Below are 19,154 nucleotides of genomic sequence, written 5' to 3' on the forward strand. Positions count from 1 at the left end.
CGAGGGTCTAACAGGAGATCAGAATTGACATGTCTCCGTACTATTAAGTGTCCACCTTTTTTGTCAGGATTCATTCTCAACCGTCTATCATACGGAGCAACAATCAAATGCACGTATTTGTAAATCTCTTTCTTTATAAGTCCCTTGTCAATTCAAAATCTAACATAATGGGAATTGGTCTACCCCTGCCATCCCATCATTAATCGTAAATATCAATTTGATGTTCGTTTCATGAAATTGACACGCACTTGTGGTGACGAAATTAATCGCTCGCTTAATGCCAATTATTGATATAAGAGACCCACGTCCCATTGTTAATAATCGCGTTATTAGTGGTAATTTCTCTGGCATTAAAATTTCTGGATTTGGTCCATTCTTTGAAGTATATATAAATAACCATGTAATTTTCATTTATTAAATCATATTCCGTTCGACAGTAACAAGTTGGTTTGTCGCTATGAAAGTTCATTCCGTAAATGGTAGGTTTGTTTATTTCACTTTTATTGTAATTTGCAAAAAATGATTTGTTTAATAAAGAAATTATATTTATTGGAAAAAAATGAACATTTCACTAAATAAATATACTTCTGTCCTTTTGTTTTCACTTATTATTTTTCTTCTAAATTTACCTGTTTTCACTTATTATTTTTCTTCTAAATTTACAACACTAACTATTTGTTAATTTACCTTTTTCTATTAACCTCTAGGCGTGCTATCTGATATGAAATATTTTCATCACCTTGACGATACAAAGAAACCCCGTCACAGGTACCAGTGATATTACTTTATTTTTTACATTTTTGTTTGTATATTGCATGTTTATAAAATAAACTGTGTAGTTTTTTCATAAAGTTTTATGAAATATTTAGTTGATTTATTCAGAATGTTTAGTTAGCTTTAGAATGCAAATGAACACCCACATTTTGTTAATAGCTTTTTTCAATAATGTGCATGTATGTGAAGTAAAAGCACTGGAAAAGCACATGTACAAATAAATGAAAAAGCGACTTGCCTTCGCCCGATAGACAAAATCTAAATGTTTGATCGTCTTATTATATCATTCTCTCAATGATCCATGTGTTTCCTATAATTTCTTGTGATAATTTTTTTTTTGTAAATACATACAATAAATGATTACTGATGGAAAAAAACTGATGGAAATGACCGGACCACACAACCCTTTGTTAACATTCGTAATGATTGGGTTTTTAATTATTTTAAGTGTCTTTTACCGTCGAACTAGTTTTTTTACATGACAGGTGATCTAAACATTTATAATTCAGTAAACAATAGTATATAGATTCAGGTTAGCAATATATTTTTGAAAAATAAAAATCATCAAACATCTTATTACCACATAACTGGTTTATCTTATAACTTATAAAATATTTTGATAAAAAAAACACTTGTAATCCATTGTTATATTTCAGAACAACTTTTTTTTCATTCTAATTGTTGCAGAACTACATTTTCTCCTTTCCAATTGCTATGTTTCAGAACTACATTTTCTCCTTTCCAATTGCTATTTTTCAGAACTACATTTTCTCCATTCCAATTGCTATGTTGCAGAACTACATTTTCTCCATTCCAATTGCTATGTTGCAGAACTACATTTTCTCCTTTCCAATTGCTATGTTGCAGAACTACATTTTCTCCTTTTCAATTGCTATGTTGCAGAACTACATTTTCTCCATTCCAATTGCTATGTTTCAGAAACACATTTTCTCCTTTCCAATTGCTATGTTTCAGAACTACATTTTCTCCATTCCAATTGCTATGTTTCAGAACTACATTTTCACTTTTCCAATTGCTATGTTTCAGAAACACATTTTCTCCATTCCAATTGCTATGATTCAGAACTACATTTTCTCCTTTCCAATTGCCATGTTTCAGAACTACATTTTCTCCATTCCAATTGCTATGTTTCAGAAACACATTTTCTTCTTTCCAATTGCTATGTTTCAGAACTACATTTTCTCCATTCCAATTGCTATGTTTCAGAACTACATTTTCTCCTTTCCAATTGCTATGTTTCAGAAACACATTTTCTCCTTTCCAATTGCTATGTTTCAGAACTACATTTTCTCCATTCTAATTGCTATGTTTCAGAACTACATTTTCTCCTTTCCAATTGCTATGTTTCAGAACTACATTTTCTCCTTTCCAATTGCTATGTTTCAGAACTGCATTTTCTCCATTCTAATTGCTATGTTTCAGAAACACATTTTCTCCTTTCCAATTGCTATGTTTCAGAACTACATTTTCTCCATTCTAATTGCTATGTTTCAGAACTACATTTTCTCCTTTCCAATTGCTATGTTTCAGAACTACATTTTCTCCATTCCAATTACTATGTTTCAGAAACACATTTTCTCCATTCCAATTGCTATGTTTCAGAACTATATTTTCTCCTTTCCAATTGCTATGTTTCAGAACTACATTTTCTCCTTTCCAATTGCTATGTTTCAGAAACACATTTTCTCCTTTCCAATTGCTATGTTTCAGAACTACATTTTCTCCTTTCAAATTGCTATGTTTCAGAAACACATTTTCTCCTTTCTAATTGCTACGTTTCAGAAACACATTTTCTCCTTTCCAATTACTATGTTTCAGAACTACATTTTCTCTTTTCCAATTGCTATGTTTCAGAACTACATTTTCTCCATTCCAATTGAAAGAAATGGAAAAGTCTTTTCGCAAAGCGCCATATCCCGATGTTGTAACAAGAGATGAACTAGCAAAGAAATTAAATCTCGCAGAATCACGTGTTCAGGTAGGTAGTGTTTTTTTTTTCAGATATAAAGTAGTCCCTTTACCGGGTGCACTTTCAACCAAGGCATAAATGGATAGGATTAGAAAATTCTTTTATTGTCACGACGTATGCCACTAACACTGACTAATATTTTGACCTTTTAATTTTTTGTTGTTCTTTCTTGAAATAATGCTTTATTTTTCTTTCTTTATTTGTTGTTTATATCTATAAGATATATATGTATGAATTATGTATATTATATTTTTCAAGATCAATTAAAAACCGGGGACCTGGTTTTCGAAAGTATCTTATGACTAAGACATGTCTTATGATGGTCTTAGGACATGTCATAGTCGTAAGGTATGTTTTCGAAAGTGTCATAAGTTACGATTTGTCATAACTTTTGTCGTAAACTTAAGACCTCTCGCGACATGACTTATGATGGTCTTATGATTGTCAGCTAAAATTTTAATTACTTTTCATGACTTTTTTGGCATAATTTCATATTAATTGTAATAAAAATATTTGTTGCGTTTCTCGGTTAGCTAAATAGTAAAGAGTTTATTACTACGTGAATTAAAATTTGAAGTTTAAGTTTAAACATATTTTATTGTCTAAATATACAATAGGATTGGATACAAGTTATAACAACTTAAGAAAATCCTCTCCATATAAGTACAATATACAAATTTTCAAGATGACAGCAATTAAATATTTCAGTACAATATGAAAAATATATACAATTTTATATTATGTTTAAACAGTATAACAGTTGGATACGAGTACATTTTAAGATACAGCAATATTAATCAAAGAATCTTTTTGTATGGCGTATATAACTATGTACATTTCTGAAAAGGATTGTGTTTTGTTCGACAGTAATTTCGTCTGTTCCAAATAAAATATGTTCTATAGATATATCAGCTAAGTGTTGAATGTTTTTAAAGAGCTGATTTATAAAGTTTATGTAGAGTGGACATTCTAAGAAAAAATGAATCGAATCTTCTAATGGACACCCACATTCACAACTGGGGTCATTTACTAAATTAACTCTGTATAAATCAGCTTTTAAAGGACTACATCTGTGTCGTAATTTTGTATGTAGTATATTTTCTATCCTGTTTCCAATGAAATAATATTTAGGTACCAAAAAAGAAATATCATTTCTCCGGATAGTGTTTTTGAAATTTGGAGATGATTGTATGGATCTAATATCTAATGGTAATAAATTCCATGTTCGAATTGAAGAAGGGAAAAAAGATTTAGAAAATATGTCCAATCTACATCTTGGTACTCTATAGTGAGAACGGTTTCTAGTATTATAATAATTATCATCTGTATAATTCGAGATACAATCCATAAGATATTCTGGAACATTATTGTTGTGTATTTTATGCAATAAACATAATTTACGTCTATTTCTTCTAGAACTCAAAGTTTCCCATCCAGTTTCAAAAAGTAGGGATTCTATACTTGCAAATTGCGGAAGTCCAGTAATAATTCTGGCTGCCTCAAACTGCAAGCGCTCAATTTTTTCAGAATCTCTAACACAACATCCATCCCATAGCTCACATGCATATTCTAAAAGTGGAAGTATGTATGCAAGATATATCTTATTAAGATTGTTTCTGTTAAGAATATATTTCAATTTTCTCAGAACAAAAATTTGTTTAGTGGCACTACAGCAAATGTTATCTATATGTACTGACCACTTACAATTATCAGAAAAAGTAACACCCAAATGTTTATGGTCATCAACCTTTTTAATCAATTCTCCATTAAATTTCAAATAAATAGGCTGTGCATCCTTACGGAAATTAAAAACCATATATTCTGTTTTCTGAGGATTAAAATCTAAAAGCCATTGTTTTGACCAATCATTTAATGTTTGTAGATCCTCATTTAATCTCCTTTCTATATCTAAAGCATTGTTTGAAGAATACATAAGTGAACTATCATCGGCAAAAAGTCTAACTAAACACTGAATTTCATCTGCTATGTCATTTATAAACATCAGAAATAATAAAGGCCCAAGTACTGAGCCTTGGGGCACACCTGCTTTTAATGTTCCAAATGCAGATTCTGAATTTTTTAGATGTACTTTCTGTCTCCTATTACTCAAATAATTTTCAATCCAACCCAATAAGTTGCCTTTTATGCCATAAGTTTTGATTTTTTCTAATAGACCTTTATGCCAAAGTCGGTCAAAAGCCTTTGATATATCACAAAAAATCATACACATAATTTCTTTATCTTCCATAGCTAAACAAATTCTGTGATAAATCTCAATCATTTGATGAAATGTTGAATGACCAGGAACGAAACCTGACTGGAATTTATACAATAGCTTATGTTCAAAAATGAAATTAAAAATATGTTTATAAACTATTCTTTCAAAAACTTTACCCACACAACTTAACAATGCAATAGGACGATAGTTTGAAACCATCGATTTATCCCCTTTTTTGAAAAAAGCTAAAACATTAGCATCTTTCCAGCAACTTGGAAATTTGGAGGTTCTCATTGAACAATTAAATATAAATAATAAAGGTACACACACACTATTAGCAGTATATTTCAGCATTTGATGACTAATACAATCTTCACCGGATGCTTTACCAATTTCCAAAGATTTGAATATGTCTTTAATCTCATCCTCCGTTATTTCATCAATATCTAAGCTATGTTGGGTACGAAGTGGTAAATCTGGAGGTGTAACTCCATCATCCGAAGATGTAGAAATATTACAAAAATATGAGTTAAGCAAATCTGCTTTTTCTTTTTCACCAACAGAAATTTCATTAGTATTTGGTTTTATCAACGGAGGAATCGACGTAGAACGACATTTACCCATAACTTTTTTAACGAGAGACCAGAATGCTTTCGGGTTTTTGTTTGACTTTTCGTCCAAGAGACCATTAGCGTTTAAGTAAAACTGTTCCTTTGCATGAATAATCATGTTATTTACTTTTAAAATTTGAATCTCCTGCGACATACAATTTGGAATTCTTTTCTAACGTATGGTTTTGTACAATAGATAATCATATTATTTCGTTCCTTGTATATATTTAATAGTAGTTATATTTACGTATGTGCACGGGCATTTTGTTAAGCGGGTACTCGATATACCGAATCTAAAAAGTATTCACAGTTAAATAACAATGCATGTATCATGATACACGAAAGCGAAGTTCAAGATTAAACATATATAACAAACTAAATTTAAACAAATTATGAACTCATATTTCAATTCCTTTTAGTATAAAATTTCAGGTTCATTATAATGAAAAAATAAAATATTCGTAAATATTAAGAATAGTAATAACTAATATGTTCATACATACATTTTCATTCTTATATTTTATACTTTTTAAACATTATTTAAAATAATAGAAAATAATGTTCACTTATGACAGTCATAAGAGCATCATAGCTATGACTCTCTTAAGACAGCTTTGATTTACATCCTATGACATATCATATGATAGTCATAAGATGATCATAAAATATGTCCTAAGATATATCTTATGACATATCTTATGATACTTTCGAAAACCAGGCCCCAGATTTTCATTCTGTATTCTGTTTTCTCCAATACTTCCGTGTTCTTTTGTTGGCCGCGAAATAACGTTACTATATAAATAATATTTATTCTATACACCAAATTCTAATAAGACGTTCTTCTTTAGCTTTGGTAACAAAGCCATGTTCTAATTCCAATAAAACATGGGCTTCACGTCATATAACAATCACTTTTCCATTGTGGCGTCAGATATTATGCAGTCAAAATTTTACTGGAATCTGTTTGATGTCCAGTAATGGCGGACAACTAGCGATGGTTTTACACTTAATATGAGAAAATATAAAGATGATTTCTTATAAATATGTCGAGAGTTATTTTAAATTCCGATACCAGAATAGACTCGGGTTATTTGAATGAATCTATTTTCTTAAAGGGGCACTATCTGTCAAATTCATGTTCACCAATTTAATTCAAAATCTCATATTTTATTTATAATAATATAAAACATTTATCCAAACTATTAAAAGTCAAAAATAAATAATAAGCAGGGCAAGAGCAGTAGAATACGTAGCTTCGTTTCGTGTGTATTTTAGTCCAGACGCCATCTAATTAATTATCGAGTTGACCTCTAAAGTCATGAGATGACCATATAAGCGATGTAATTAAAACATAGATATAGATATGATAAATTAAGCAAACTCGTGCTGTTGGATTAATATATATATATATCTATTTAATTTCAATTTATAGATGAAAAATAAATGTTAAACATCGTTTTTACCTGTAAAAGAACGAATTTTTGTGGATCGAATCAGTCTATCAAATGATTTACCCTTGTTTCACTTTCAATGTCACATTCTTTTTCTTTAGATAACTTTAAACATACAATTCATGTGTTATCCATCTCAGCTAAGGGGTTAAGTTGAAGTTCACATGAATACGGATTCAATGAGGTCAAATTATTCACTTACAAGTGAATAATTTAAAATCGATGATTTTTAGCTTAATATTTTGACAAAAATGAACCATACTGGCTTCTCAAAGATAATTATTATTTCACTATTTGCATTTTGTTATTGATTGAGCAAATAAAAAAAGATATTACATTTTTTATACATCTCGTAGCTAGTGCCCCTTTAAGGTAGATCATAGGTATATATTTCTTGAGATAGAGAATTTTCTTATACTTTGCCAAAATTAAGATTTTACTATGCTCTTTTTTCAAAAATCTAATAAAAAGAATGGTCGCTGTACAATTTTCCAAGCTAGGAGTCCCTGAAAATTGCCTAAATTTGGAGATTGTTCACGAAAAACACATTTGTGTGCATGAAAAGAAAACTATGAGATAGAACTTTGAAATAAATTGTGAGAAGATTTCACGGTTTCAGTTGTACTAATTTCTTTGATTCCCTTATATGGTGTACGCAGAAAGGCTTTAATTGTAGACTCAAAAACTATTCTAATATGAAATATTAAAGCTCTACTTTAAGGAAAATTATGTGTACATGGTTTACCAAAAGATATAGTTTCAGGCATAGAAAAATTATATGTCAGTTCTTATTAATTTTATTAGCAATTCAAAATATTAGTTTTTATCATTCTTTTTAATATAACAATACAGCAATATTTTTAAAACAGTACTCTTTTTTTAATTGATACTAGTACTATAGTATCATAAATTAATGTTTTATAAGTTTTTCTTATTATCTAAGACGGTGAAATGAAATAACAAAACCAATCATTAAAAAAAAATGAGTTTCAAGCACAGAACAAAATGCCTCATTTCATTGCCTTCTTGGTTATAACATGAACAAATTACTTTCTATTCGTACATTTGTATGTAGAAAGATTCGGACGGCGCCTGTATATGGATTATAGATATATACGTTATCACAGGGCTGTTTTACATTCATTATTTTTGTTCACCATTTATGGGCGCTATGTTTTCAGATTTATGCGTCTTTGTATCTTGTGTACTATTGTTAATTCTTTCGTGTTTATTTTTCGTTTATACCAACGAATATATATTGGGTCGTTCTTTTCCCTCCTTTTAGTTAAATTTGCCATCTTACAAAATATTAAGATTTTTTTGTCGAACAGTGAAATACGAATTCATGTTATTAAAAGATCATTTGGATTATTTTGAATTGATGGGTATCTATCTTCATTGTTTGGCTTAATTTACTTATCCTGAGTAGTCCATCAGCTAGTTTTCAAAAGCGCTCTAGTTAAGGAGTTTGTGTTACACCCCAGGGTACCGCGATTTTTTTTGATAGAATTCAACTTCAGTATCTTATTGATAAAATACAAGGTGTTAGACCAAAAAAAAAGTGTCCAAAAGATGTTTAAAAACGTCCCTTACAATGGTCCCCTTATTTAGCTATCACGACTAAGTAATTTTTAATTAAAATTTTTAATATAAAGCGATTGAAAAAAAATAAAGTATAGGTTAAAACAACTAAAACAGATGTAAAACTATCATATTTAAGGTAAAACTAAAGATTTTTTGTTTCAAAAAAGTGTGTATTTACATTACAAACAATCCGATTTTTTGGGGTTAAAATTAAGGCATATTTTCTCATTTCATGAAGAAATTCGTAATACAATTGTCCATTTTTGTGAATTAAACTTTAAAATTGACCAGTATGCAATGTTTAAACTATTTGCAGTATGTATATATCGTCTAAAATATGAATTATTCAATAAAACATATGTACGTGTAAATACTCGTAAAATACCGGAAATCATCAAATTACCGTCTTCGATTCAGTCGACAATATATTCATACCTGAGTGCACACATACGCACTTTAAGCTCATAAATTTGCAACTGAAAACAAACATTTAATTGTCGATTATGTTGTTTTTGTGAGACAAATTATTTTATAAAGTAAATGTGTAACAAAATATTTATGAAAAAATGACAAATTAAAGTAATTTTTTTTGCGTTTTGAAAAGGTGCACTCTATCGAACTCAATAAAGGTGTGCTTGTTTACATTTTGTGTTTTAGCTATGTGGTGATTGAGTTACGATTGTTAAGTCATTCAATCGACAAACATTGCTTTGAACGTAGGTCAAATAGTCAGTTGGGGAATTTGTTAAGACTTTTTACTTTCTTTGGCACACAATTATGTCGATTTGACATACCATCTGGTTATTATTTATTTGCTTTTCGTAATATATACATTGTTCCTCATTTGATAGTGCTTTTTATCATTTTTCTTTCCTTCTTGATTGGATATATTGCTTCACTATTGTTTTATAAATTTTGTACATATTGTCACACTACATGTGCTTTTATAGCAGTCATTGGGAAACGGTTTGGCGATGCAGGGCTGGGCGATCTCCTGTTGGAGTTTGGAGTTATTGGGTCAGGTTCTTTGACTGGTGTATTTGAAGGTAAAACATTATAATCGAGCGCTGCGATTGCTTAAAATTGTTTTTGAAGCTTTTAAACGATTGCCTTGGGAAGCATTTGGCTCTTGGCTTAATTCAAATGATGAGAATGAATTTTTCGATCCTAATTTTCAGCATCTGTTCTGTCAATCTTAGCTCAAATCAGACAAAATTTAACAGAAAACAACTTAAAAACCTTGCTAATTTCACCTTATGTTGGTAAACTATTTGAGGCCTTTAGTGTATATTGTAATCTAAGTGAGGGACTAATGAAAAAGTTCTGGAATTCTTACATAGAAATGGTCGAACTTTTATTGGCATTTATAAGAGCAACAAGGGAAGGTAATTGGGAACTTCATTTGGCATGTGTTGAAAAAATGTTACCATGGTTTTTCGCATATGACGTCAAAACTATTCCCGATATGTGTCAGTCTATTTGCTTCATATGCAAAATCTGCCAAATACATATCCTGATGCCCATGTATATCTTTCATCTGGTGGTTTTTGTGTTCAGAGAAGCTCTCATGGATTTGATAGATCTCCAGTTGACCAAACAATCGAGCAAACGTTGAACAGAGATACCAAAAACAAGAGATAGCGTTGTTGGTTTCAGTTTGAATAAAGGTTCTGTTAAACGTTGGTTGCTATATGCACATGAAAGAGCTTCAATATCATCAAAATGTCGAGATTTGGCATGAATAGTTAATCCTCAAACATCCACACAAACAGAACTTGACAAAACTCAAATGAAATGAGATGAAACTGACGTTTTGAAATTGGTTCAAACACTGCAAAGGTGGACAAACCCATTTGAGACATCTGAGCAGCTACCAGGCTTGTCCTCGGGCACTGTTTCTTCCTCTGAATTAATGTGCGACGCCTATAAAAAGGGAAAGTTGGCATCAGACAATTTCATCAGTGAACGGCTTGTTCAAAAGTCAATCGGCATTTTCAAACCAATTAAAAGACAATCATTGCTTACATTTTCAACAAAGGAAATAAAAGGTAAGCAGTTAATAACTGATATATATATGATACATTGAAAGTAGAAAAGCCCAGACAAGACAGTTGGATATGCGAGAGGTCCTCAAGTTTGAATTATGTCCTCTTCCATAGTCTCTTGCAAACGTTGATGGTACACTAGTAAAGACAAATAAATCTGTCATTGCTGGTCTCTTAGAAAAGGGCGTTGAACAAATGCAAGCTATTCCTGAGGAAAGCATGTGGATATTTGATGACATGGCAGTCATTCAATCCATCACAAGGATACCAAGTACTTTTTCTGATTTGGCAAATGTTGTTTTTAAAACCATCCTTTCAATTTCAAAAAGAGCTCCCCGCATTGATTTTGTCACTGATCAGTATCCCACAATATCCATAAAAAATTAGAACGGGATCGCAGGTCCTTGGGAGAGCAAATCATAACAATAATTTCGAGACCATCACAATCGTGTCCTCGGCAATGGAAGAAATTGTTGTCAGTTGGTAGAAACAAAGTTGCTTTTGTTAAATTCTTGTGTCGGAATGGAGTAAACAATCCTATAGATTTTATACACTTGAAGGAATTGATTTATTTGTATCACTGTTGAAAATGAAAAAGTGACAAGTGTAAAATGCACTGAGCTTCTAAGCAAACAGGAAGAAGCCGACACAAAAATGTTTCTTCATGCAAAACACGCAGCTGACAAAGGTAACGATTCCATTGTAATAAAATCAATCTGATGTGGAAGTATTGGCCTGCTATTTTCAGAATCGCATCAGTTCAAATATTATTCTTCTGATAGGTACGTCTTCCAAATGCAGATTATTAAATGTGCAATCAATGTGCGCAAAATTTGGGGAGAATGTTTGTAGAGCACTGACAGGATTTCACGCCTTTAGTGGTTGTGATTCAGTTCGTGCTTTGTCTGGTAAGGGAAAAAGCAAAGCATTTGGCGTTTTGAATCGTTCTGTGGAGTTTTCAGAAGGTATATCTCGTCTTGGTGAAAATTTTAATGAGGTAGGCGAAGAACTGTCAAAAACACTCGATAGGTTTTTGTGTGCTATATATGGATACGATTATAATAACATCAATGGATTTCAGATTTTTTTTGCAATGCAAAAAACATTCATTGTCATCTACTGACCCAACAAAAGATGCAATGTTAAAGCACATCAAACGATTCAACATTCAGGCAAAGATTTGGAAATCTACTTTATAACACAACACTGTTCCATCGCCAAACAACCATGATTGGATTGTTAAGAACGATTTGATCAGCATCAATTGGCTAGACCAACCGCCAACGTTAGATGCTTTATTGATACTGATAAGCTGTTCATGTATAGCTGCGCTGGTTGTGCCAACAAAAGATGTTCATGTATTCGACAAGGTTTATCCTGTACAGATGGGTGCAAATATACAAGCGATAATAGCAACAAGAATAATCAAATCGTTGATATGGCTGACGATGACGACGAAGATGATGAAGATGATGGTGATGATGATTCGGTAGATGACGTTGACGAAAATGAAAATGATTCTATGGATTGACCTTCTTCATGACCTTAAAAAGTGGTGATTCTGTTGTTAAAATAACTTTGATATAGATCTTGAAACCCTGACAGTTCTTTTATTTTTTTAGTACTATGTGTGTTTTTCAATGACTGTGATGTACATTGCTTATGTTTGTGTTTGTCATTGATTCCATGTTTTTTTTCCTTTCTTACCTTTGAATTTTGTTCACCTGCCTTTAGTTACTTTATGCTTTATGTTTCAATGTAAAAAATATACCTTTTTTTATCAAGAAAACTAGTATGTATGCTTTGGTTCATTCAACATCATGAATTTTGGATATTACCCTCCCCCTTTTTTTCTTGGTCCTATACGATTTAAAAAATTAAATAAAAATTAGCCTCCGTATTAATAAGATATGATTTGTTCAATTTAATAAGGGTAATTGTACCGAATACTTGGTTATTTTTTCTTTTTTCTGTATATATGTGTGAAACAAAATTTTTGATATACTCTTAAATAAGACCCCTTTTAACCCCTTTTGGACACTTTTTCAAAAGTCTAACACCTCTTAAAATATTCTTCAGACATTACTCTTTAAACTTATACCAAAAAATTGCGGTACCCTGGGGTGTAACACAGAATTGAAATTTTGCCTTACCAGCTGATGGACTAGAGAGGAATATGTCATTGCATTAGTTTTACATATAAATCAGTTTTGACAGTATTACATATCTTTATAGCGAATAGCCCATCGATATTGTTAACCTTGACCTTGTGTAAAAACGATGTTCAATCTTTTTTTTATTGACCTTGTGTATTAACTGTTTAGGCTTATAATGCTACATGTGATTGGACATCGGATTCCTCTATATGAAAGGTACGACATCAAAATACCACCTTTGACAGATTCAATATTTGATTAGAGACATAACCCTAGTGACAGCTCTCGTGAATGAAATTTAAACACTTTTTTTATCATTCCAGATTTGGTTTCAAAATAGACGGGCGAAATGGAGGAAAGGTATAACTCCACGTGTTGAAATTAACCAGGATGGTAGGTTCTTTAATAAATCATCAACAGTCTTTTTATATACATTCCTCCTTCTCTTAAAAGCGAATTCATACACTTTGTAGGTTTTTGACGATTTTTTATTTTAGTTCATTTATAAGTTTTGGAGTTTAGTATAGCCTCCATTATCACTGAACTAGTACACTTTTTTGTTAAGGGGCCAACTGAATCACGCCTTCGGGTCCGGGTGATCTTGCTGTATTCAAGAGCCATTGGTGGCCTTCGGTTGTTTTTGGTTTTTTATCATTGTTCGGGTTGTTGTCTCCTTGACGCATTCCCCATTTCCATTCTCAATTATACAAACGCATTTTTGAATTTTTTTAAAACTCAATAAAGCTTTTATAAAGAAATGATATATATATATATATATATATATATATATATATATATATATATATATATATATATATATATATATATATATATATATTCATTTAGAAAACTACCCCTTTACATCGGGGGCACCAGTCATCAGGGTAGAAGTGATGGTGCGTCTATACTATATTATTTACAATTATATACATTTTAGTTAATGGTTTCATTATAGAATGTCTTTGAAATAATAACATACATGGCACATTAATAAGACAAAAATAGAGATTTCTAAAATACATAATCATAATAAAAAAAAGACAATTTATAGAATGTTAAAATATACATGTAATTAAAACACTCATAGACAAATATGACCATGCAGCATGTATAAAGCATAAAAACTAAGATCAATCAATATATAATAGTACATTATATGATATAGGATATGTACTTTGAATTGCATGATTGTACAAACGTTCATTTAAATCCAGAATTATTTTTCTGTTCCTTGTACATTTATATTTGTAGAAGGAACCGGTAAAGAATAAACAAACATAAACATATTTGAGGGTTTGGCTTTAATAATCCATCAAATAAACTCATCATAGATACCAGAATCAAAATTTTATATTTACGCCAGATGCGCGTTTCGTCTAAAAAAAGGACTCATTAGTGACGCTCGAATCAAAAAATGTTTAATAGGCCAAATAGAGTACAAAGTTGAAGAGCATTGAGGACCCAAAACTCCTAAAAGTTTTGCCAAATACAGCTAAGGTAATCTATTCCTGAGGTAGAAAATCCGTAGTTTTTCAAAAATTCAAAGTTTTGTCAACAGTTAATTTATGATTATGAACATATCAATGATAACTCAAGTCAACACAGAAGTTTGAAACACCAGATACGAAGTTCGAAACTCGGCATCTGGGCCCAGTTTCACGAAGCTGTCTTAGGACAAAGACGTGTCTTAGGATGGTCTTACGACATATCTTAGTCCTAAGTGGGTTTCACAAAGCGGTCCTAAATTAGGACATCTCTTAAAGTTGGTCATAAAGTTAGGACAACGCGAGAGGTGTCTTATGATGGTCTTAGGATAGTTATACGTTTATTTATATAAATTACACTCATTTTTTATATTAATTTTGAAAAAAACATATCTTATTATTATCTAATTATCTATTCTCCTGTTCCTGCTTAAAACATATATACATTGACGGATTATCAGGATTTGTCAACAATGAAAGATCCCCAAGGGTGACTGGGGAATAGAAATATGGTCACTTGGTCATCTCCCGACCGGCAGTAAAACGCTTGCCGAAGTGGGGCGTCCGTTTGGCTGTGCGGGATGTATCAAGTTCGCAGTCACGTCCGGTCAGAAGGGGGACGTTAAATCCGATGACTCGTGTAAAGAGAGTGCCACGCTCTTTGCACGTTAAGAACCCTTGCAACAACTCTTTGAGGGGTCCGTAGGTGGCCTGTTGCAAGGCAAAATTTCTGACCCTATCCAATATACCCTCATTTTCCAGTGGCAGTCCAAATTTCCCTGACCATCAGCCCAGATGACCTCTATTGTATCAACCTACCTATTGTATTTATTGTGAACTTGTTCTCGTCCTGAATATGCATGAAATATTTGCCACTGGACGTTAAGCAACCAACAATCAATCAATCAATCAACAATGAAAGTTCGATGTATTGATATAAAAATTGCACGATTTTATCTCTTAACCTTTTATAACCAATAAAGTCGAAATTGAATTCAACTCACTTGTACCAAAACAATGTCATAATTTTATATTCTTTTTTTCTTAATTTTGCATTGAAAATTTCATATTTATATTGATGTATTGTTTAAAGATAATTTATATATATAGATTACTTTTATATTTTTATATTTATTTTGCAAATTATGTCATTATATTAATCAATACGTTTAGAATAATTTATGGTAAGACATACTACATTTACATGATTTTTTTCCGTAGATCATAATTTATATTTGAAAATTTAAAGAACTTGCGACAGGTTTATGATGTCTTAGCTAAGATGATCCTAAGACAGCTTCGAGACGAGGTCTGAGATATGTCCTAGGATAGTCATAAGAGGATCATAAGACATGTCTTAGGATAGCTTCGTGAAACCGGCCCCTGAATTTTAATAACGAAATTCAATACTAGTATACGAAATAACCGACTAAAGGAAATACTATCGCAATATTATATTTTTAATAATATATTTTAATTTGTAACAGAAGAGTTTGTGAGTAAACAAATGAATAGGTTAAATAATATAAGAAAAGCCACTGGATATGACAATATTTCACCAAAAATTATAAAATTGGCACAGCCAGTATTATCAAATCCTATTTACATCTTATTAATAAATCAATTGAAAGCTCAATTTTTTCTGATAATCTTAAAGCTGCTCAGGTTTCCCCGCTTTTTAAAAATAACAAGGGTAAATTCCTGGTCCAGTTCTTTTCAATGTCTTCATAAATGACACATCTTATTTTGTACAAAAAGCACCATTTATAATTATGCTGATAACAACACTGTATTATACAGTGATCATAATTTAGATAAAGTTGTTGAAAGTTTAGAAACTGATAGTTTAAATCTAATAAACTAGTTTTCTTATAAATTTAATGAAGGCTAGTCCTGACAAATTCCAGGCTATAGCCATTTGGGAAAAAAAACCAAATAAACATAATTTGATATTTAATTTAAATGGAAACAAAATTTCTTGTGAAGAAAATGTTAAACTTCTTGAAATAACTATAGATTAGGACTTAAATTTTAACAATCATATATCTGAAATATGTAAAAAGGCAACAAGACAATTAAATATTCTAAAACGTACTGGTAAATATTTAAACAGGCTAGGTAGGTTAACAGCATACTGCTCATTCATACTTTCGAATTTTTACTATTGTCCAGTAATTTGGCCGACTACTGTAGTGAAAAAAAAAAATTCAAGAAAGAGCTCTAAGATTCATTTATGAAGATTATGATATTCCTTACGAAAAACTGCTAGAAAAATCTAAATTACCATCTTTAAAAATAAGAAGAATAAAAACAATTGCAATACAGACTTTTAAAATAATTCACCAAAAACGTCCAAGCTACCTTCATGATTTGATTGATATAAAAATTAACAAGTATGATTTAAGATCACAGGAAACAGCAGTACTCCCAAGAGTTCGAACTACTATGTATGGCTTAAGATCGTTTCAAAAAATTGGTACAAACATGGGATCCAAGTAACAGCTCATGCCAGTGCAGTGCATGCATATAGTGTTTATGCCTGTTTTATTTTACTTTTATTTTTTGTGTGATTATATGATTTGTGCAATATTATTATTAAATTGTGCTATATTTTAAGTGTATATAACTGGAAGATGTATGTATGTGTGTATTGTATTGTGTGTGTGTATTGTATTTTGTTATTAAGTCGATTTGAAAAGCTCACTAGAGCGTGTGTTATGTAGTTACTTGAATGTCGACTCTAAATAAAACTTTGAATCTTGAATGAACTATAACGTAAAGTGTAAAGTCTAAGAAGATTCTTCAAATTCATGTGTTTCTTCACTGTTGGACAATCTTTAACTTATTAAAATATATATTGTAGACATTCAAAGTTTACCAGATGATTCCATGAAACCCAACTCAGAACAAACAGAAAATGAGTTGGTTCAAGAGTTCCCCAGACCTGAATGGAATCCATGGGGATTTCTCGGAAACTATGCATTCCTGTCCCAGCCTTGGTATGGGAGATACGCTGATTATGAATTAGCTCATCGTAGTTCGTTCCACCAGAACTTTAATATTTCCAAGGACTATGCATCATGCTACTCTCCCATGAACCTTGTCAAAACTAATGATTCATCAGCTAATTTGGAGAATGAATCATCAGAAATAACAAAACCTGGAGCCATATAAATTATCGTAATAATCGGGACAATGACTATTTATTATCATATTTATTAAATTACAATCCTGGTATTTGAAATATATATTTTATATAAATTCTTAAATGAGTTAAACAACGTATTTACTATGTAAAATACTTATTTATTTTTATATATAATTTGCCGTTACGTTACAGAATGAGAGTGAATAAATACCAAATTACATCATAGAATAGTAATACATCTTATAACCTCAGCTTATAACAAATGTCATTGACTTTATTGATTTTTAAACCTGTTTGAATAGTTTGTTCTTTTTTGAATATTTTACAACAAGATTGATCAAGCAAAATAATAAGGAAATCCTAAAAACTTTTGAAACTCGAACAACGTCGTCACAGAGATCAGTGGTTTTCTTAAGTTATTGTAAAATTGATTTGAAGGTCAAAAGCCTTAGGTTATGAATGACTTTGACCTTAAACAAAGTTGTTATATAAATTCAATTTTTTTTATAAAAATGATGCAATAGGAATATTTACATGCTAATTTGTAACAAGATTTGATTACAAAAAAATGTAAAATGAATAATTATAAATATATTGCGAAACCTGTTATGCATTCCTCTGAAGAAAACAGAGAAATCAAACTCTTGAAAACTTCGAAAGAAACTTTATTTAGACAAAGGAAGGAATTATCATTTTTTTCACTAGAATATTTCAAAGAAACATGCAAAGAAAAAGGTTGATTTATATATTTTAACAATGAATAGATATAATTTAAAAATACAAAATCCGACAGGAAATATACAGCTACACTTACAAATATTATGTTGGTTTTGGTTAACATCTGTACCTCCAACATAATATAAAAAAATAATAAGATGGGGTATGTAATAATACAATGAGATAACTCACCACCAGATACCAAAATGACATAGAAGTTTAAAATATCCATAGATCACCATACGGTCTCAAATAATGAACAAAATCCAATCCTCATTCTATAAAATGCCACGGAATGACAAATGTAAGGCAATTAAATCGAAAAAAAAAATAACAGCTTGACTTATATGTGTACAAGACAATAAAGGAAAACCAAGAATGATATACAGCATTTAACAGGCACCTGTATGATGTGGCGGGGTTAAACATATTTATTGACGCCAAATCCTCCCCTAGCTGAAAAAGTTCAGTTGTGTAGCAAGCAGTTCAACATAAGAAAAGATCAGTTGAGACGGGATTCGCTCATCATATCGATACAAAGCCCCACACGCAATAAAATCTTACAAAAACACGTTAGTACAGATCTAAGAATACAGTTACTAAACACTTGTTCAAAGCCAATAATAATAATGATTCTTTTGGCTATTATTACGTGAACAAAAACCAATAAAGATAAACACAATATGTAAAAATACTACAAAAGAAAGCCTGCAGTGTTACTGAAAGCAAGCTGCTATAAGTCTCTGTTTATTTTTAACCATTCTTATATTGACCATGTGTAATTTAATAGATTTCTTGTCATTATAATAAACCCTTTGGGACCACCTGGCACTGTGCCATTGATGGAAAATCTATGAAATGTCCCTTTCTTATTTTCAAAAGTGCAGCACATATAGATTATTATTTGGCGCATTCTTATGTAACAATGAGCGCTCGATCCCACCAAAACAAATCTGGACCATTCTAACCTTGTTAA

The 19,154-nt window shown here is 31.0% G+C and overlaps 1 protein-coding gene across 2 annotated transcripts; it reads left to right on the top strand.

Annotated features, from left to right (window-relative positions):
- Positions 1–358: 358 nt before the first annotated feature.
- LOC143065379 (uncharacterized) lies at positions 359–17,765 on the top strand. Of its 2 annotated transcripts, XM_076238914.1 has the most exons (5): positions 359–479; positions 708–768; positions 2,650–2,773; positions 13,153–13,222; positions 17,177–17,765. In XM_076238914.1, the coding sequence occupies exons 1-5, from the start codon at positions 458–460 to the stop codon at positions 17,485–17,487; spliced, it is 588 nt and encodes a 195-aa protein (XP_076095029.1). In that variant the 5' UTR covers positions 359–457; the 3' UTR covers positions 17,488–17,765. The 2 variants fall into 2 exon arrangements, with proteins under 2 accessions (XP_076095029.1, XP_076095031.1); XM_076238916.1 differs by lacking the exon at positions 708–768 and having other exon boundaries at positions 385–479.
- Positions 17,766–19,154: the final 1,389 nt, after the last annotated feature.

The sequence above is a fragment of the Mytilus galloprovincialis genome, chromosome 2 (genome assembly GCF_965363235.1).
Source record: "Mytilus galloprovincialis chromosome 2, xbMytGall1.hap1.1, whole genome shotgun sequence".
In the NCBI taxonomy this organism is placed as follows: domain Eukaryota; kingdom Metazoa; phylum Mollusca; class Bivalvia; order Mytilida; family Mytilidae; genus Mytilus; species Mytilus galloprovincialis.